Here is a 21,353-nt window from a genome sequence, read left to right as displayed (position 1 = left end):
GATTAATTCAGTATGATTCGTTATTCTTAAATTCGCTTTTGATATATCTTAGTACAATATAAATCCATAATTATAATTTATTTGTCTTTGATTTTTCAAGAAACATTCAAACTATATCATAATAACACCTTAGACATGTAGTAATATTCAAAAGAAAGTACAAGCAAATTCCTTCGTTAACCAATTACACATGTAGAAATATTCATAAGAATGTTCAAGCAATTTTATACGCATTTAATCAATTACACATGTAGAAATATTTTTTAAAAAAATACAAGCAATTTTCTTCTTTACTCGTGAAACATTCAAAAGAAAATATAAGTAATTTCTTCGCTAATCAATTAAAAATATTTTAAAAAAATAAAGTAGTCGAAATACAACATAACGTCAAAACAATTAATTTTATACTAATCATAACTTCTGTGTGAAAATGACTCATTTGATGATGTAGCTCCAACTAAAAAGGTGGAAATGATTCGAATCTTCAAGTGGTGGAGTCACATGCACTGAAGATGATTTAATTGAATTCTTTTAAGCCAATGATTTAGGGAATGAATGGGAATGGTACATTATTAAAAATGTTGGTTAGGTAATTTTGATTTTTGATTACTAAAATAAGATATCATTATTATATCAAATTAATTCAGTATAGAGAGATACACAAAATATTTCAATTTTCTTTAAATATCAATTACCGTATCAAATATATATAAAAAAAAAACGTACATTAAATATCATAATACTAAAATCAAGATATCAATTTTAAAAATTTTAATTTGATAAAGTGGTATCTATTTTATCATGCCCAAACCTAATTTAGCGGAAAGATATAATTCACTTTGAATTGATAGAGTATAATATGAGTGTGTACTTTAACTTGATAGTGTATAACAAGTTAAATTTGTTAGGGAATGTGAAGTTTTGATGATGGACATATGAATGAAACATATTGTGCAAGCTGTTCCATATAAGTGAATAAAGAGAAGCTATTGGTTCTCATATGTACTGCAGATTGAAGTTGATGCAAGGCTGACAAGGTGTTAATACAAAAGTGGATAAGCAAGGAAGTTCAAAATTGTTGCTAATGCTTATCACATACACCAAAAAGATTGAGGAGAACATAAGTGCAGCACTTAGAGGTTAAGTTGATCAAGGAGTCTAGCTATACAAGGAGATGGAGTAAAAGAGTCCTAGTCAGTCAAGAAGAGAGAGACGGCAGCAACAAAGAGTGAAACTACTTAGGAGTCCTATTGAAGATAGAAGAGTACATAAACTGAAGGACTCATTAAGGAGTTGGCTTAAATACAACATTCGTGATTCCAATTTTCACTCATGCACTAACAAGATAATCAACAATCAGCACAACAGTTTACTTACTTGAAGAAGAACCTGGTTTTTTACTTAGCAAGTTGTAGACTTTGTAATAGGTAGGTTCTTTGAGTTGTAATGAGTCTTTTGTTCTAGTCTCAGTAAAGTATAAACTGAGTTAGGAGTTATGTCTTCAAGTTAGGGAACTCGAAGACTTGGGAACACTTATCTTGGAAAGATTTGTGTTTTTGTTGAAATAAGAGTTAGAAGTTTTAATTCCTAGTTTACAAGAAGTTTTGTAATTTTTTTATTGTTGAGGCTCAAGAGTTATAGTGAAGTTGGGGTTAAATCCTGTAGAGGTACTGGTCGTGATTTTTTACACCTTTCTTGAGTCGGGTATTTTTCACGTAAAAATACAGTGTTCAGCTTTTACTTCTGTGAATCACGTTAGCTTACTTGTTCCACAGATGTGCAACCAGTAGAGTATAATATTTAAATCAATAGGGCACGCACCCTAACAAATAGTTTCAGGGCGAGGTTGTCTTAAATAAGGCTAGCACATAAGAAAAGATCACAATCAATTCCGCACCTCCTATTGGTCATAATGAAGGTCAGTCAACTATTAGACCTCCAATCTTTGATGGCTCTCACTTTATCTTGTGGAAAGCCAGGATGGATATGTTCATCCAAGGTGAAGACTACGAATTATGGGATAGGATTACTGATGGTCCTACTATTCCAATGAAGTTGGTTGATGGTGAACCAGTCAAGAAAGTAAGGAGTGAATTTACTGCTGATTACTTATTAGCATTAAAGAAAAATGTTAAGGCTAAGAACATCTTAGTCTGTGGATTAGGACCAACTGAATACAATAGTGTGTCAACCTGCACCACTGTTAAGCAAATTTGGGATGCACTGGCAAATGCATATGAGGGTACTTCTCAAGTAAGAAAATTCAGGAGTTCTCTTCTTTTTACTGAGTATGAGGCATTTAAGATGAAAGGAAAATGAATCCTTGCATGAGATGATGACTAGGCTTACTGCCTTAACAAATGAGATGACTTCCTTGGGAAAAGTCATCACTGAGGAGGAACAAGTTGAAAAGGTACTGACGGTACTACAAAAATCAAAATGAAATATTAAGGTAACTGCAATTAGGGAGGTAAATAAACACCTCATGGGTATGACCCTGGATGAACTGGTAGGGAATTTAAGGACCTATGAAATGGAAGTTGATGGAACCAAAAAATAAGTAGTTCCTGAGAAAATCTTGGCCTGGAAGGCATCTGATAGTGATGAAGAAATTGAACTTGACAAGGAGCAAGTTGCCTTCATAACTAAGAACTTCAGCAAATTCTTTAAAAAGAAGAAGGGAATAGGTAGCAAGAAACGTTCAAATGACAATCCAAATGGATGCTACAAGTGTAGTAAGACTGATCATTAGATCAGAGATTGTCCTGTCTGGGAAATAGAATGGAGAAAGCAAAGGGCTGAAAAAGAACTGAAAGGAAAGACCAAAAAGAAGAAGGAAGAACATGCAATGATGGCTGCATGGGGATCTGATTCAGATGATGATGAAGTTGATGAAACTGCATTCATGGCTCTTGGAGATTCAGACTTAGAGGAAGAAGATGATGCTTCTGAGGTAAGTATACTTAAACTTAAAGAAAAACTGCATTTGTTTTCTAAATCAAAACTAGTTTCCTTGATGAGTGCACTAATTGATGATTTCCAAGAATTAACTTTTGATTGGGATGAGTTGTTCAACCATTTTGCAAGTCTGAAATTTGATCTCATTGATTTAAAAGCTTGCAAGAACACAGTTGAAAAGGAAAACTACACTCTCAAGAAACAGATTGCAGAACTTGATTTCTTAAATAATAATCTTAAGTCTGAAGTCCTAAAATTGACGCTCACTAAAAATGGGAAAAGGGCTATGAGTAAGGAACAAGAAATTGTTGAACTTGAATTAGAGAAGTACAAACAAGAATGTAGTGATGTAGTAAACATGATAAATAAATTGAGTCAAGAAGTCTCCAAACTGAAACTTGATCTTGAAAGAGCTAATACGTAGCAAATTCTTCAAGAATTGTTCACAAGTTAAGTGGAAGAAATCACAATGAAAAGGCAGGTTTGGGTTTCCACAAAGGTTTTGATGATCCTAAAGATTTATGTTACATCTGTGGTAACCTTGGACATCCAACCACTAACTGTCCAGGGGATGCTAAAAGTAGATGTAACAGTCAAAACTTGGAAAATAAATTTTCTCAGACCAAAAAGAAATGAACTATTTCAAGTCAGAGAAATAGGTCATATTATATATTGCCAGCATGGACTAGAAGAAATTTAATTCATCCATTTACTCGTAAAACAAGACCCAAGCTTGTCTGGGTTCCTAAGTCTAACCATTGATTTCTTGCAGGAGAAGGTGAAAGGAAGCAAAAAAGCATTGGTACCTGGACAGTGCTCGTTCAAGACACATGACTGGTGATAAGAAAAAGTTCCTTTCACTCTCCAAGATAAATGGAGGAGGATTTTTTTTGGTGATGGTAGAAAGGGTATCATTACTGGAGTTGGAAAAATTGGTTGATCTGAGTCAAGAGCATTGGAGGATGTCTATCTTGTAGAAGTATTGAAGCACAACCTGTTGAGCATTTCACAACTGTGTGATAAAGGTAAAAAAGTAATTTTTACTTCTACATGACTCAAAGTCAAGAGGATGGACACCAAAGAGATTTTTCTCACTGCTAGGAGATACAGAAATGTATATAAAACTGACATAATGGCAACACCAGGACCAGAGTTGACTTGTCTGAGTGCTTTTGTCCATTTTATCCTCAAAATTAAGGTATGATTATTGATTACCTATAGTAGCATAAAGAGAAATAGGTTGTCTACATGGTCCTTTCTGTTACACTTAAACCGCCAAAAATTCAAAAGTCCTTCTTTTTTCAAAAAGCTGCCAACCCTTTCCCATCAGAACTAAACCTCTTCATCATTACATTTTCTTCACCAAATACACTTCATCCATGATTTATCTTCTCTCTCTTCACATTAAATACACTTCTTTCTCTTCTTATCTCATCATTCACCACTTAAAAAACCAAAGACAAATCATTGTTTTCCCTCTCTTTCATAATGTCATCTTTATCCTCTAACCCATCCATAGACTCTACCACTACTCCCTCAACAACCATTATCCTTCATCCTGATATTACCTTACCTCCACTCATTCCTCCCCTAATTTTGATCAAACTATCCGATTTTGCAATGTTCAAGAATCTGCAAAACCCTTTTACCCAATTTTCTTCCAAACCTTCATCATCTTCTAAGACCTTACTACCACCACCAATACCTCTTCAGATTATTTATAGCTATGATATTCCTATTGCAGACCTAATCCCTCAAAAGTCTAGACCTAAAGCAAAATGAAAACCCTCTTCCCTTGCTATTGATGTTGATGACAATGTTCCAGTGAAGCCTTCCCCCTGTTGTCACTACTCCTCGAACACCGCATACTCATGGTAAAAAGAAATGGGAAGACTCTTCCTTGGCAGAAACACTTCAAGCTAGTAAAAAAAATATGTTGCTACAACTGCTCCTCCCCCTCCCCGTGCATCCTCTAATGATATTCTTCTTCGCTCAGTATGAAGGAAGAAAACAATCATTGTCAAAGCTCCCAAACCCTTCTCTTCTCATAAACCATTATCTCAGCCTACCCAAAAATCTTCTTCATCTTCTAAATCCACCCTTACTTTTAAAGCATCCTCATCCTCCAAAGTATCTCTTCCAAAATCATCCTCCTATCTGAACAAACAAGTAAACAAACCTATTTCTCCTGATTCATCTGAGTCTGACTTACCTCTGGACGCCGCTGCTGAGTTGGACCTTGTCTTTGAAGTTCAAGAACCATCCTCAAATTAGGACACTCCTGAGGAACACTATCTTTATTTTCAAAAGCGTAAGCTAGGTAGAGGATGGGTTATTAGTGGTTTTGGTAGTATTGACATGAACACCTTGTTGGTCAAACTAGAGTTTCAAGGATGGTCACACCTATTTCTTTAGGGTGACCTTCAGAGGAGGTTTGCCAAACCTGAAATGTATGAGTTCTATACTAATGGGGTAGCTATTAGTGAAATATTATTTACTACTATCCGGGGGGTTACCATGAATGTTTATATTGCAAATATTTCTCAAATCATGCATAGTCCTCCTAGGGGTGGGGTCACTATGTCAAGGGTACTTGGCCACCTATTAACAATCTTGCTTTTGCTCTTGACATTCGTCGTAAGTTTTTTTGAAACTCCACACTTGGTAAAGCATAGAAGGGTTATTAAGAGAGAGATGTCCACACTCCATCAACTCTATTTTAATGTTGTGCACAAGATGATAATCCCTAGGAAATAAAGAAGGATTGTGGCTAGTTTTCTTGATCTTACTTTTATGGAGCTGCTGGACACTGAGGTGAAAATTGATTTGCCTCGATTCATTTTGAAGCATATGCAAAGGGTTCTCCTCAAGGAAGTACATGGACATGCTCTTCCTTATAAATTCTGGCTCATCCCTATGTTTGAAGAGTTTGGAGTGTCTTTCCAAGTGTGGTCTTCACAAATGACCAAAGATATTATAGGGGGTATGAACCATATGATGTTACCTATTTCTATGAGGAGTGTTGATAACCCTATGAAAAGGTTAAGGAATGCACTTGCATTAAAGGCTGCTGAACTGAAGGTTGCTCAGGCTACACTAGAAGTTGCTTAAACTACCCATGATGATGAGAAGGTGGCTCTACTTGCTAAAATTGTAACCCTATCAGCTACTTTGGAGTAGGAACGATATGAGAATGCTAATATTGTTAGCAAGCTGACCTCCCTTATCCCCTCTTATTCATCTACTTAGCCTCCTCTTAGTTTCTTAAGACTGTCTTCCTTGTATTACATAGATGAAGTTTCTGCAGTCAAATTTGACCATGGAAGAGATACAAGATAAGGAATCTAAGCTGAGAAAAGAGGTAGGAGATGAAAAGAAACATATGAATCTGGTCTTCCAGCATAACTTGAAAAGTATCCTAATTTCTTTATCATTTTATGGTTGATGAGATGGAAAAGAAACTAATTAAATTGTGGAAAGGTGTTACTCTTGTAAGTCCAGAAGATAGATTAGCCATTGAGGGGTTGTATTCGAAAGCTTTAAATCAGAGGAGAAGGCGAAAAAGGATGTTCAGAGATGTATGGGATGCCATAACTGAGAACTCACCCAAAAATCCAAAAGAGTTTAAGGTACTAACATGTAAACCTTTTCATATTTTGCTCGTTCTTTCTAATGTTTACTCCTAATTTTCATGTGTATTTCAGGAGGAACATGGCGTTGAATATGATGAGGATGTTGGCGTGAACTTTCAGTCTTTTGCTGACCTGATCCAACATGGCAAGAAACGTCGATAGAGGCTGGTGATTATATTTACATTTTACTGCAGGGATATACTTGATCAGGTGTTTTATAAGTATATATTTGTAGACTTTAAAATTTTGTAATCTTGATGTTTTGTAGTGTTAATCTGCTTTTCTACGACTTCTTGTCTGTTTTACTGTCATCACTGCTTTCCATGATTCATTATAGGACCAAACTGCAAGTGGTCTCTGTATTGCTCGAACTCTCCAAAAATGTCACTTGGTGTGTGTTGGATCCACCCAAAGTAGTGTATATTATTTGGAGGATCCGACATGGGTATGGGTGCATATTCGGAGAGTCCGAGCAATATAGAGCGGCCTTAGGTTCAGAAGACTGACTGAAATGGTATATGGAGTTTGACAGTAGAGAGCTAACCAAATAGACTGTTAATATGTACAGCATCTCCAAGGGCCTTTACATCTTCAAGATTGGCATTGAACTGCCACACTGCTGGGGTATACATATGCTTATCCACGTTAAACAAAAGAAAGTTGCATTTGTGTCAATTTAAACCTGTCGTTCTCAGTGTTTCCATTTGTTACATATTTTTGTGTGTTGCTTTGACAACTACTACATAGTTTTAATTTTAACTGGCATGTGAAATATTTTCTGATCTACCAGCTCAGATTACATCTTTTCTGAAACTGCATATTATACCCATTTTTTCATAGTTATAGTAGTCCATAGCATTGAAGTTTTGAACCTCAAAGATCAAAATAAGTTCAGTGTCTGGCCATAGCTTCAATCATAAAACATCACATCATTTCTATAGAGCTTATAGTTATGCAAACAAAATATGAAGCTACGATATATTGACAAGAACAAAATATGTCCTCAAAACTTACAAAATCTCCAAAAATAAAGAAAAAACTACCAACCGCTACTAATAGGACAACAAAGGATGAGGCTAGCCTCCACCTCTCCCACATATTGTGCGGCTACTCTCGACTATTGTGTGAGCGCATGCGTGTATGATTTGTAGGAACATATTTATATCTATGTTGCCTGATTCTCTTGAATGGCAGGAGCTGCTCATATCTATGGGATCAGTGGAGTATTCGGGTGGCATAACAGAAGTAGCTCAAGTAACACGATGTTCTGATGATGTGAGTGCTTTGATTTTTTTTGATTTTTTATTCTTTATGCCTAAAGTAGTTAGCTATTTGAGGTTGATGAATAGTCTGGCCACTTTTGCTTTTGAGTTAAATTATGATTTGTGTATGATGAATGAGTAGTGTTGAGTTAAATTATGAATTATGTTTGATGAATAGTGTGACCCCCTTTTGGTGTTGAGTTAAATTAGGTTTGTGTTGACAAATATTTTGTCCTCTTTCCGCTGATGTGAGTTGGGGATAATTATGACAAAACTTTTGGGGTAATGAGTAGAATTATGATTGATGAATAGTGTGACCCCATTTGGAGTTGAGTTGAATTATGATTTGTCTGATGAATAGTGTGGCCCCTTTTAGTGTTGAGTTGAATTATGATTTGTGTCTGATGAAGTTGACCCCTTTTGGGCGATGAGTTGAATTATGATTTGTATATAATGAGTAGTGTTGACCCCTTTTCGGTGTTGAGTTGAATTGTAGTTTGCTTTTGATGAATGTGTGAACTCTTTTGGCGTCGAGTTGATTTAGGTTGTGTTAGGCAAATATTGTGTGATCTTCCAGACGACGAGTTGAATTAGGGGTCATTATGTAAAATTGATCCCTTTTTTTGGTAATGAGTTGAATTAGAGTCTGTGACGCTTAATTATCTGAACTTTTTTGGTGCGGAGTTGAATTATGGTGTGTTTGATGAGCTATGTGACCATTCTGGTGATGAGTTGAATTAGCATTTACGTGTTGATGAATTGTGTGACCCTTTTTGATGATTAATTGATTTGGCGTTTGTGAAGAATTTCCCTTTTTGCGGTAATGATTTGAATTTAGGATTTCTTTTGATGAATTGGTGGATCGTTTTGCTGATGCGGCCATTAGGTTTGTGTTTGCTGAATTCAGTGGCTGTCTTGGTGATGAGTTGAATTAGGATTTTGTCTGGGGGCAGGAAGAATAGAATCTGTGATGATGAATTGATTCGGTTTCTTAGGCTCAAGGACGAGGAAGGAGAGCCACTGGTGAACTTTGATGAGGATTTCCAATCCGATCAGGAGCAATATGGCCACATGCTTTGACAATCTTGATGATGATGATGCATGGAATCAGAGGCAGCGACGGCGCTCTCCAACTCCCTTGTATAACACATGCGATCACGAATTGAAGCCCAGGAAGCGGTTGATCAAGAAGTTGTCAATGAGAGAGAGTACACCTGGTTTTGGGATCAGGGATGACTATGCTTATGGTGGTTTCACTGATGATGGACATGACCAGGATTGTGGGTGATGAGTCTGATGGCGGTGGTCCTTTACCATCGCCCAGAGGTGGAAGAGGAAGATGTCCGGGAAGGATAGAAGTGGAGAGAAGAGAAAAGAGAAAGCTGAAAAGAAGTTTAACCCAAGGAAGAATGGGGGTTACTCCGGGGGAAGTAGGTTGAGGGATCAGGAGATGAAGGACATGTGGCACACCGTTGCTGGTGGTGACTCTGAGGTTATTGGTCCCTTACCTATAGTAGTATCATTTTCTCTATAGATTTGCAACTCTTTAACTTCTTAAAAGGGAAAAAAAATACTTAGGTTTGTAGATCCAAGCATATACACAAAGGAAAAAAGATTGTTGTTTCTGTTTAACGAACTTGCATAGTTGAGTGTGAAGATTATTGCCATTTGATTTATATTTGTTGCTTCCGAAAATCTGTAGGATGACCGTGAAGGTGGCAAGACAGTGGAAGATGATAACTTCATTGATGATAGTGGTTTGGATCCAGCTGACAGGTATGTAAGCGACGATGAACCAAGATCTCCAAGCAGAGCTCCACAGGTGAGTGTGATATCCTTACAGTTGGTTAACTAATGCTTTATTTTTAATTTCCATTTTCCATATCAGTGTTATTGTATTTGAGGCTTGCAAAATCTTTACGCCTTATTTGCTGCTTTGAGACCACTCTTGCTTTTAGTTGGATTGCTTTTGAAGCCTAATGCTCTAATTTTATGTTTTCCCATTCTATTAGGCTGAAGGAGAAGAGGACGAAGAAATCAAGCTGCTCTTTAGGGGTGGCAAGAAGAGAAAGAAAAATGAAAAAAGTGCAGCAGAAATCGCAGTGCAAGTAGAGAAAGTTATGGCCGAGCTTGAAGTTGCCGCTGAAGAAGATGCACTACTGAATAGTCGGTCAAAACCTGCTATAAATAAACTTAAAAAGCTTCCTCAACTTGTAGAAGTTTTATCAAGGTGAGCAACTTCTTCATTTTGCTCTCTATGGCAGTCACTTAATTTGTTTTATTGGTGTCTCTGAAGTCTTCCTGTTGATTGTTGCCTCAGTTTCTGCTGTAAAAGTAGGAATAGTTGCTGGACATTATCCAGTTTTTTAGCCATGTTCTCAACTTAGTTTAGTTGCTGTTTTTTAGGTGTTAATGGTTCAGTTTTTTAGGATGTGCTAATCGTGGAATCATGTACAATTAGTTGCTTAATTATAGGATTTGATTGTTGCAATTTTTTCTATTTAAGCACAATTTCAGTTCAGTGAAAAAAATAGCTTTCCAGCAACAAATACTTTCTCTGTTTCTTTTTCCCGCAACAAATACTTTCTCTGTTTCTTGCCTTTGTTCTGTTTCTAAGAGTGAATTTAACTTAGAACTCCAAATTGGTATCAAAGCTCTCTTCTTGAGGGACCTGCATTTGAGGGAAACATATCTTTCTCTTCTTGTTTTTTCTTTTATGGATTCAGAGACTCCTTTCACTGCACTAGCACCACCAGTCTTCAAAGGTGAAGGCTATCATGTCTGGGCAGCAAGAATGGAGGCAGGCACACATGGAAGCAAATGATCTGTGGGAAGCTATTGAGGAGGACTATGAAGTTCCTCCCTTGCCGGAAAATCCAACCATGGCGCAGATTAGGAATCACAAGGAAAAGAAAACAAGAAAATCAAAGGCTAGAGCAACGTTATTCGCTGCAGTCTCATCTGAAATCTTTGTTAGGATTATGACATTGAAATCGGCTTTTGAGATCTGGAATTTCTTAAAGAAAGAATATGAAGGAGATGAACGGATCAAAGGTATGCGTACTCTTAACTTGATCCGAGAATTTGAACTTCAGAAGATGCAGGATTCAAAGACAATGAAAGAGTATTCTGATAGATTACTCAACATTGCAAACTATGTAAGATTACTTGGCTCTGAATTTCCTGATTCTAGATTGGTTCAAAAAATTCTTGTAACAGTCCCCGAAAGGTTTGAAACAACTATTTTCTCGCTGAAAAATTCTAAGGATCTGTCACAGATTAGTTTGGCAGAACTATTGAATGCTTTGCAGGCACAAGAACAGAAAAGACTAGTGAGGTCTGAAAGATCTGTTGAGGGTGCACTACCTGCAAAAGTTCAATTAAACCAGGGAGACAAAGAAAAGAAGAAGCAGAACAAGAAGGAAAACTCAAGTTCTCATTCTCCTGGGATCAACAGGGGAACGAAACGTGATTTTCCTCCTTGCAAGCATTGTGGAAAGAAGGGCCATCCACCGTTCAAATGCTGGAGAAGGCCAGACCAGCAGTGTGAGAAATGTCAGCAGATGGGACATCATAAGGTTTGCAAAAACACTCAGCAAACTAATACTGTACAGCTAGCTAATTAGGAAGATGAAGAGCAACTCTTTGTAGCGACATGTTTGGCAACTAGCTGCTCGAGTGACAAGTGGCTTATTGACAGTGGTTGCACAAACCGCATGACTTTTGATCGTGATCTCTTCAAGGAGTTAGATACTTCAGTAATTTCCAAAGTACAAGTTGGTAATGGAGACTACATCCCTGCCGAAGGCAAAGGTACTGTGGAAATGAAATGCTCCTCAGGTACAAAACTTATCAAAGATGTATTTTTTGTACCTAATATTAGTCATAGTTTGTTGAGTGTCAGGCAGATGCTTGAGAATGGTTTCAAACTTCTCTTTGACAATTACTGTCAAATCAAGGATGAAGATAACAGAAACTTATTCAAGGTAATGATGAAGGAAAGGAGCTTTACATTGGATCTTTTAGATCATGAGCAAAAAGTTTATTCTACAACTAAAGTCAATGCACAAGTTTGACACAAAAGACTCGAACATTTCAACCATGCTGTGGTAATGAACTCACAAAAGAAAGATCTGGTTCGAGGGCTGTCTAATCTTGAAGCCGAAATTTCAGATTGCAAAACTTGCCAATTTGGCAAGCAAGCAAGGTGTAACACCCCGTATTCAAGTACATATATTGGCGTATTCAAGTACGTGTATTGGTCTTCTTTATATGGAATTTATTTTATTTTATTTTATTTATACCGGAATTTGCCCGTCGATGGTTCCATACGAAGGTTATTGAATAAGCTTTCCAACGATATAAATATTTCCAAAAGCGGATAGGTTTCGGATATAATCGAGCACGTTCGAAACCATAAAACGGTGGTCGGGATATTGGGAATAATAAATGTGCAGGAAAATTTCCTGCACACAAACTACTGAGGCCAGCCATTTTTTTGGGTCAAATTTGAACGATCATAACTCCCTTAATATAATGAACTGGGAGAGCTTCCACCTATGAAAAGAAAGATCTTTGAGTCTTCTTTCCAATCCAATTGGTTTCATCCAAATCCGACATCTGAGTAATGAGTTATACTCGTTTTATTTCAGCCTCTCAAAACAGATTTTTAGGGTCAACTTCAAACGATCATAACTCCTTGTACAGGACGAACTGGGTAGCCTAATTTATATTAAATGAAATCCCTTTGAATTATATTTCCAACAATACCAATTTCACCTAAATCCGATATCGGAGCAAAGAGTTATAGTCGATTTACTTTAGCCTATCAAAACAGTCCACCATGGACAGATTCGGATTTACTTAAATTTTAAGGGCAATATGGTCATTTTTCATCACCTCGTGGACGAAAATTGGTCATTATATACATATACTTAGCCTCATATCCATCATTTATCATCCAAATTATTGAAGAATAAGAAACCCTAGCCTAAGTTCAACTCCAATTATCTTGTGATTCAACCGTAGAAAATCCAAATTGATTCCGTAATTGTGTTCACCGTTTGGAGGGCTTCGAGAAGCACCCCTTATTTGGGCCAACAGGACTTCGAAATCAAAAGGGCCATTTTATGGTAAGGATGTAAATTATGTTGGTGTTATTTATATGGATATGTATATATATATGCATGTGAGCATAAGAAGTATGTTATTTGATTGTTGTTGAAAGATGATTGGAAATGATGTTGGATTATTCTTGTGCATAGTTGGATTATGTTGAATTGTGAAGGAATTTGGTGTGATGATGTGGTATTGAAATGATGATTATATATATATATACACACATAAACCGATTGTTCAAGTTGGTTTTTGGAATGCTTTGCAAATATTGGTTGTATGGAATTATGGAAGAGAATTGTGGTGTTGGGTTGCTAATACTAGATGCCAAACATTTCATTGTAGATAAGTGATTTGTAAAGGCGGGAAGTTGTGTTGAATTGGTATCCGAATCTACAATGAGGTATGTAAAGCATACTCTAACGATGCTCTTTGACATGAAAACACCAATGTTCCATCAAGTAAGATTCCGAGGTTGTCCAAAAACATGTATTGTTCTACATTACCAACGAAGTTGTTTCCATTCTATAAAGTGTCAAAATGTTTCATTGATATACTGAAAGGCTCCTATTTCATTGTTGTGATATTGATGATTCCGAAACACATTGTTGAAGTACCAATGAGTCTTTATTACATCGTTATTGTATAGAAAGTCTATTACTTGGTTCCTATTGATGTATCATTATTCCAACGGTACTATATTGGCATGAACACTAATGTAATAATCTCAAAAGCTTTTGAACTAAGTTATTGGAAAGATCTCTTATGTGTGTTACTTGATATACGTGTGAGTGGTAGCTCAGGGGCTTAAGCCTAGCATGGGCCGATCCCGATATTTGATATGATTACAGTTGATATGTACTGGGGGCAGCCTAATGGTCACAGTACGGTACAGTATTGATTATTGTTAGGTGGTTGGAGGTTCAGGAGGAGGAGGTAATGGCGAATGATAATTGTAAAGAATGAAATGAACGAATGTATACCGTTCCGCAAATGTGTTTGAATTCAAGAACCCAATTCAGATTAATGATAAGATAATGTACATGATCCTAAAAGTGTTTATGAAGTGTGGTTCATTTCTATTATGATTTATTCACTTGCGTCTGATTTTCTTGATCCCCCATACCACATATGATAATTTACAGCTTTACATACACAGTACATATTTTGTACTGACGTCCCTCACGGGGGACCTGCATTTCATACTGCAGGCACAGGTGCTTCAGCTCATTCACAGCATAAATAGGAGTCAGGTCATACAGCTATTGTTGGTGAGCTCCAGTTTGCTTCGGAGCTTTCCGAGTCGGTCCTTTATGTTTTGTTATTATACAGGAGCCATGTGTGGGCGGGGGTTTGTCCCGACCCTAGTTATGTCATGTATATCCTAGAGGCTTTGTAGACATAAGGAAGGGTAAAGTCATGGAAGTTTATATAGTGATGTTATATTTGTATATGTGGTGGACCCGACGGCCAAGTATTATATATATTTATATTTGTGTGTGTTGTGCTGATACAGGTAATTAGACCCTTCTATATGCAACGAAGTGCTGTCCAAATTTTTGGTGACATGTAAGTGAAAGTACAGGTATTTGAACGGGTTCTCCCGGGCCTTCTCGGCTTCGGGTGCCAGTCCGGCCCGATGGGATTTTGGGGCGTGACGCAAGGCTTCCTTTCAAAAAAGCAACCTGGAGAGCTACTGGAAAGTTAAAATTAATCCATACAGATCTAGTTGGTCCTCACCGAACTCCGTCACTCAAAGGCAGTAAGTATTACATAGTTTTCATTGATGACTATACGAGAATGTGTTGGATTTATTTTCTCAGGTTCAAGTCAAAGGTTGCCACTATCTTTTGGAAATTCAAGCAGTGGATTGAAACTCAAAGTGGTTGTAAGATTCAATCGTTAAGGTTCGACAATGGAAAGGAGTATACATCTGATCAATTCAATACATTTTGTGAAGAATTCGGAATTGAACACCAACTCACTGCTCCATATACTCCACAGCAAAATGGAGTTAGTGAGAGAAAGAATCATACCATAATGGAGATGGCATGATGCTTGTTGCATGAGAAGTGTTTGCCAAAAGAGTATTGGGCAGAAGCTGCTCATACATCAGTCTTTTTACTCAATAGTTTTCCAAAAAAAGCATTAGAAGGGAAGACACCATTTGAAATCTGGTATGGGTATACACATTCTTTAAAAAAATCTCAAAGTGTTTGGATGTTTGTGCTTTACTTATGTGCCACAGAGTAAAAGAGATAAGCTTGATAAAAAGGAAAAAGCTGGAATATTCGTGGGTTATAGCACTGTTTCTAAGGCTTATAGAGTTTTCCAACCTCATACAAGGAAAATTCTGGTAAGTAGAGATGTTCATTTCATGGAGGATGAAAAATAGAACTCGAAAGAAGCAGAACCGGTGCTATTTCTAGATCAAAGTAAAATACCCCAGCTGAAAGAAGATGAATTGGTGGATGATGTTCCGATGAGAGGCACAAGATCACTCTCTGATATCTATCAGAGATGCAACATGTTGTTCTTGAGCCAACAGATTTTTGCGAAGCAGAAAAAGATCCAAAATGGAGAGCTGCAATGAAGGAAGAACTCACCATGATTGAGAAGAACCAGACTTGGAAACTTGTGAAAAGACCTGAAGACAGGAAAGTCATAAGAGTGAAGTGGATTTTCAGAATCAAGCTGAACGCAAATGGCTCTATCAACAAGCACAAAGCCAAACTTGTTGTAAAGGGGTATGCTCAAATTTTTGGTATTGATTTTTCTGATACATTTGCTCCTATTGCTAGATTAGAAACCATCAGATTGTTGTTGGCTATAGCTGCACAAAATGGTTGGAAAGTGTTTCAGCTAGACGTTAAATCAGCATTCTTGAATGGCTATCTTGAGGAGGAAATTTATGTCAAGCAACCTATAGGATTTGCAATCAAAGGGCATGAAGATGAAGTATATCAACTCAAAAAAGCTTTGTATGGACTAAAGCAGGCACCCAGAGCTTTGTACAGCAGGATTGATGAACATTTGGTGCAGTTGGGTTTCAGAAAAAGCCTCAGGGAAGCTACTCTCTACATTAAAGGTGATGAAACAAATCTTATTGTTATTTCACTATATGTAGATGACTTGCTGGTTACAGGAAGCAATCATGAGCTTGTTCAGAAATTTAAAGAAGATATGCAGCATACTTTCGAGATGACGGACTTGGGAGAAATGGTTTATTTTCTAGGAATGGAAATCAAGTAAGAGCAAAATGAAGTTTTCACCTGTCAAAAGAAGTATGCAAAAGACATCTTGAAAAAGTTTAGGATGAAAAATTGCAAAGAAACAACTACTCTGATGTGTCAAAAGGAGAAGTTTAGCAAAAATGATGAAGCTGAAAAAGTGGATGAGACTCTTTATAAAAGTATGGTTGGATGTCTCATGTATCTTACAGCAACTAGAACCGACATTTTATATGCTGCAAGTCTTCTATCTAGATTCACTAATTGTGCAACTAACACTCATTTTAGAGCAGCAAAAAGGGGTGATAAGCTATGTTAAGGGAACACTGAATTTTGGAATCAAGTTTAATGCCAATCTGAAGCACGTGTTGCAGGGATATTCTGATAGTGATTGGGGTGGTTCTTCTGAAGACATGAAGAGCACTTCTGGATATTGTTTTAGTCTTGGTTCAGGTGTATTTTCTTGGTGCTCTAAAAATCAAGAAATTGTTGCACAGTCGACGGCCGAAGCTGAGTTCATTGCAGCAACAGCTGCTGCAAATCAAGCCTTATGGCTTAGAAAAGTGCTACTTGATCTGAATTTAAAGCAAGAGAAGTGCACAGAGTTGTTTGTAGATAATCAAGTAGCTATTGCTATCTCAAATAATCCTTTTTTTCATGCAAAAACCAAGCATTTCAATATCAAATTATTCTTCCTCAGAGACGTGCAGAAACAAGGATCGATTGGGTTAAAGTACTGCAAGACGGATTTTCAACTGGCAGATATGTTTACCAAAGCCTTGCCAAAGAGCAGATTTGAATTTCTCAGAGAAAGACTTAGAATTTGCAGCAACTGAAGCAAGGAGGAGTGTTGATTGTTGCCTCACTGACATTATCCAGTTTTTTAGCCATGTTCTCAACTTAGTTTAGTTGTTGTTTGTTAGGTGTTAATGGTTCAGTTTTTTAGGATGTGCTGATCATAGAATCATGTACAAGTAGTTGCTTAATTATAGGATTTGATTGTTGCAATTTTTTCTATTTAAGCACAATTTCAGTTCAATGAAAAAAATAGCTTTCCAGCAACAACTACACTTTCTCTGTTTTTTTTTTCCTGCAACAAATACTTTCTCTGTTTCTTGCCTTTGTTCTGTTTCTAAGAGTGAATTTAACTTAGAACTCTAACACTTCCCCAGACCCCATTTTTGCGGGAATATACTGGGTATGTTGTTGTTGTTGATGTCTCTGAAGTCTGAACTGTGAGCCATTTGTACATTCCTTTTGTTTTTTCGATTGCAGGAATCAATTTCTGCAAGAATTTTTAGAGCATGGAGTGTTGACACTTTTAAAGATTTGTCTTGTTGAACCCCTTCTAGATGGAAGTTTACCCAATACAAATATCCGTTCTGCAATCCTAAAGATCCTTACCGATATATGAACATGGCTATGAGGTTCACGTTTGTTCTTTCTGCTTGCATTAGTGGGATTATTTTGACAACACTTGCTATTGATCCTGCAGTATCCAATTGATCTGGAGCTAATTGATAGAAGAGTGCTGCTGAAAAAGAGTGGCCTTGGAAAGGCAAGTTTGATTGTATATAGAAGTGATCATGTCATAATTATCCTTATGCCACAATGGGGTGATCTATCGACTACTGCTTGTATGCCAGGTCATTATGTTTCTGTCGAAGTCAGATGAGGAGATTACACCAAACCGGAAACTTGCTAAGGAATTGGTTGACAAATGGGTAATTGTTAGCTGCTAAATTGCTGGATAGGTTTTAGAATTATCTCTGTGTCTGAATGATATGATGCAGACATGCAACATATTCCGGCTTCTGTAAAGCAACGATTCTCTTCAACTTTCACGTCCCTTTTTTTAGAAACGGAGTAAAGGTTGCAAATTTCTGCAGCCTAATAACTTTGGTAGTCCGACCTCTACTCCATGATTAAAAACTGTTAAATGAAATCTTTTTTCTTTTGTTTCTTGGATAGGTTATGCCGATTTGATAGTGTATTCCTTCTTTACTGCCTTTTTTGGGAGATGTAAGACAAGACTTTCGTATCATCATGTCATTGTCATCTCATTGTCTACTCTTTCAAATTTATTTTGGTTCGGATGATGGCTTGTATCTAGACCTTCTATAATTGGTCTGTAGAGTTCATTTACGTATTAAATGTACAGAAGAGGCACGTATTAGCGTGTATAAATATTGACAACTGGTTGTATTTGATCCAGAGTCGACCAATATTCAGCAAGAGCACAAGGTTTGATGACATGAGAAACCATGAAGATGAAACGGGTTCCCAGTACAGACGGCCATCCATGAAAAGGTATCTAGTATGTTCAGTTCATCGACTCTTCTGCATATTCCATTTTTGCTTTTTTACCAAATGTCATACTCTTGCTATCTTGTTATAGGTCAGTCAGTAAAGCTTCAGGAATGGAGTCTAGAGACGATGACCTTGACTTGGTTGGATTTGCACAGTAAGTTGCTACGGTATTTTGGATTCGGCACTGTCCCCACTGCATCGTGAATTTTCTCAAGATTTAACTCGAATAAAATCTGCAGGGGAAAAAAGTCTGGTTAGTCATCTTCCAGGCAGCTTACAACAAGGCCTGAAGCAATGTCAATGGATTTTGTGGTTAGGGCGAGGGCAAACGCAATGTTTCTGGACCAGAGCCGACAGAAGGTGTTGTGCCTCTTCCTAATCAAATTTAAACATTACGTTACATTTAAATTAACTCCGGTAAGCACAAGAAATGAGAAATAAGCAAAAAATGAAGTACGTTCTTTTAACAAGTCAAGTTGTCGGGGTAAATGAAAATGCTCAATTTTGATGTTGAATTAGCATGTGTTCGACCCTTTGGCTTCACAGAACTGATGTAACGCTGGAGTTCTCTGTGGTTACACTACAAGTTTGTCCTCCCAACTCTTAGTTTAGGAACCTGTTTTTATCACATGATATTAACTGATAGTTATCTCCTTTGTAACAACAACATATCCAGTGTAATCCCACCCGTGGGGTCTGCGGAGGATAGAATTTACGTAGACCTTAACCCTACCTTGTAGAGATAGAGAGACTGTTTCCGATAGAACCTCAGCTTAATAAAGCCTGCCAAACAGTTTGGAAAAGGGGTTATAGATATGGAGTTTCTCCTCCGTGGTGTAGTTATTTTGATCTCTCGGATCTGGATAAGTTTTCAATTCGACTTACATAGTATTGCTTCTAATCTAACAATGTCCTGCTGATTCATTGTTGACAGATGAATAAGAAACTGCAGCAACTAAAAGAAGGGATTTGCTTAATCTTACATTTTGATGTGTTTTAGATGATTCTTCTTGCCCATCTGCTAAGCTTACTCATTTAGCTTGTTGTTGATTCACAGTTACTGGTAAAATCACCACAAAAGCTGATGTCTTCAGTTTCGGTGTGGTCCTAATGGAGTTGTTAACTGGATGGATGGCACTTGATGAGGACAGATCAAATGAGAGCCAATACTTAGTTGCATGGAACATCAAATCCTCTAAAGAGAAACTTATTGCAGCAATTGATCCAGTTCTGGATGTGAAACAGGAGAGTACATTAGATAGCATCTACACTGTTGCGGAACCTGCTGGTCACTGCACAGCAAGAGAGCCTGACCAACGGCCCGATATGTCCCATGTTGTGAACATATTTGCGCCCCTTGTTGAGAAATGGAAGCCTCTTGAGGAAGATACAGACAACGAGTGTGGTATAGATTACAGTTTTCCACTCAACTAAATGGTCAAAGCCTGGCAAGAATCGGAAGGAAAAGACGAGAGTTGCATCGACCTTGAAGAATCTAAACAGAGTAATTTTGCCGAGTCCTTCACATCAGTTAGTTGATTGTATATAAAACAAGGTTCTGCACTATGTGTAGCTGTCTCATTATCCTATTCAACAAATGTGGATAGCATTTATGTTTGTTTTGTGTGAAATCTTGTTCCTGTTTATCTATGTTTTCTTTCATTTTTGTTTGAATAAATCTTCATTTCACATGTTCTGTTCTTCCATTCCTACAAGACCACACAATTCAAGCTTAATTCCAAACTTTGTTCTCGATTCAACAATAAAAAATGAGAGAAAAGCAAAAGGAATTACCAAAAACTGAAAGAAAAGAAGAAAAAAACGAAACAGAGAAAAAAGAAAATAAAAAAAGGTTCTTAATAAAAACAAGAAATAGATTAAAAATGAAAAAAAGGAGAAAGAAAAAAAGAAAATAGAAAAATAAGAAGGAAAAAGAAATTAAAAACAAGAAGGAAAAATGTAATAAAAAATGAAAAAAAAAAAAAAAGGAAAAAGGTAAAAAGATAGAAAAAAGAAAAAACTTGTTGGCATTTTTAATTTGATTAAACTTGTATTTGGGCGGGCTGAGTTATAACCCATGACCCATAGTTTAACCCATCTTGACCCAAATACATTTGGGTACGGTTGGGTATTAGCCCAAGTATTTGTTCAACCATCTTGACCCGCGCAACTTCAGTTTAAATCAAACTTTATGAACTACAAGTGGCCTGAATTATCATGTAACCTGAAATATGTAGGAAACCTGATACCGAGGTCCGGCCACAAATCCATGAAACTCGTGCGAAAATCAACCTCTTTTAAAAATGAATTTGTGGTCGGACAAAAATTAGGAACGTCAAACTCCCTTTGCCCATGATTAGTTGCATCCATCCTACCCAAAGGAAGGGAGCCGTTGCTGCCATCTAATTTTTGCCCTTCAGGACTAAGTTGGTTCTGAGTTTCTTCAATTTAAATAAAATTACTATATTTATTTTATCCAAATGAAAACCTTTTTAAAGTATTTATTTGGATAATTTTGCCATTTTAAGTAGCGATTATATATTATCGTATTCGATTATACGAAATTATATAATTTTGTTGCTTAAATATTTATTTCATGGAATATCGGATTTTAATCAAGGATTTTCTTGAAATAAATTTAAATGATTAAAATCTTAATTTAAATATAATTTATACTCAAAAATGATTTATTTGAATAAATATGTGTTTGATTTTATTAAATCAAGAAGCTCACGATTAAATGAGGTATTAATTCATATCGAATTTGAATTAAATTTGGTCATAATTGAAATCACATTAGTCACAATTGCAATACAATTGGCCAATTGATTTTCAATTTGGCCGAA

At 36.7% G+C, this 21,353-nt stretch overlaps 1 protein-coding gene and 1 pseudogene across 2 annotated transcripts; both read left to right on the top strand.

The window, feature by feature from the left end:
* Positions 1–6,250: 6,250 nt before the first annotated feature.
* On the top strand, positions 6,251–7,866 carry LOC124889424 (homologous-pairing protein 2 homolog). Of its 2 annotated transcripts, XR_007048409.1 has the most exons (3): positions 6,251–6,587; positions 6,663–6,800; positions 7,785–7,866. XR_007048409.1 is itself a non-coding variant. In XM_047401122.1 (2 exons), the coding sequence occupies exons 1-2, from the start codon at positions 6,396–6,398 to the stop codon at positions 6,750–6,752; spliced, it is 282 nt and encodes a 93-aa protein (XP_047257078.1). In that variant the 5' UTR covers positions 6,251–6,395; the 3' UTR covers positions 6,753–6,800. The 2 variants fall into 2 exon arrangements, 1 of the variants encoding a protein (XP_047257078.1); XM_047401122.1 differs by lacking the exon at positions 7,785–7,866.
* Positions 7,867–8,782: 916 nt separating this feature from the next.
* LOC107850655 lies at positions 8,783–20,075 on the top strand (annotated as a pseudogene).
* The last annotated feature ends 1,278 nt before the right edge of the window (positions 20,076–21,353 follow it).

The sequence above is a fragment of the Capsicum annuum genome, chromosome 1, assembly GCF_002878395.1.
Source record: "Capsicum annuum cultivar UCD-10X-F1 chromosome 1, UCD10Xv1.1, whole genome shotgun sequence".
Taxonomy (NCBI): domain Eukaryota; kingdom Viridiplantae; phylum Streptophyta; class Magnoliopsida; order Solanales; family Solanaceae; genus Capsicum; species Capsicum annuum.
The sequence above is the reverse complement of the archived record's forward strand: the minus strand, read 5'-3'. Positions and strand labels throughout refer to the sequence as shown.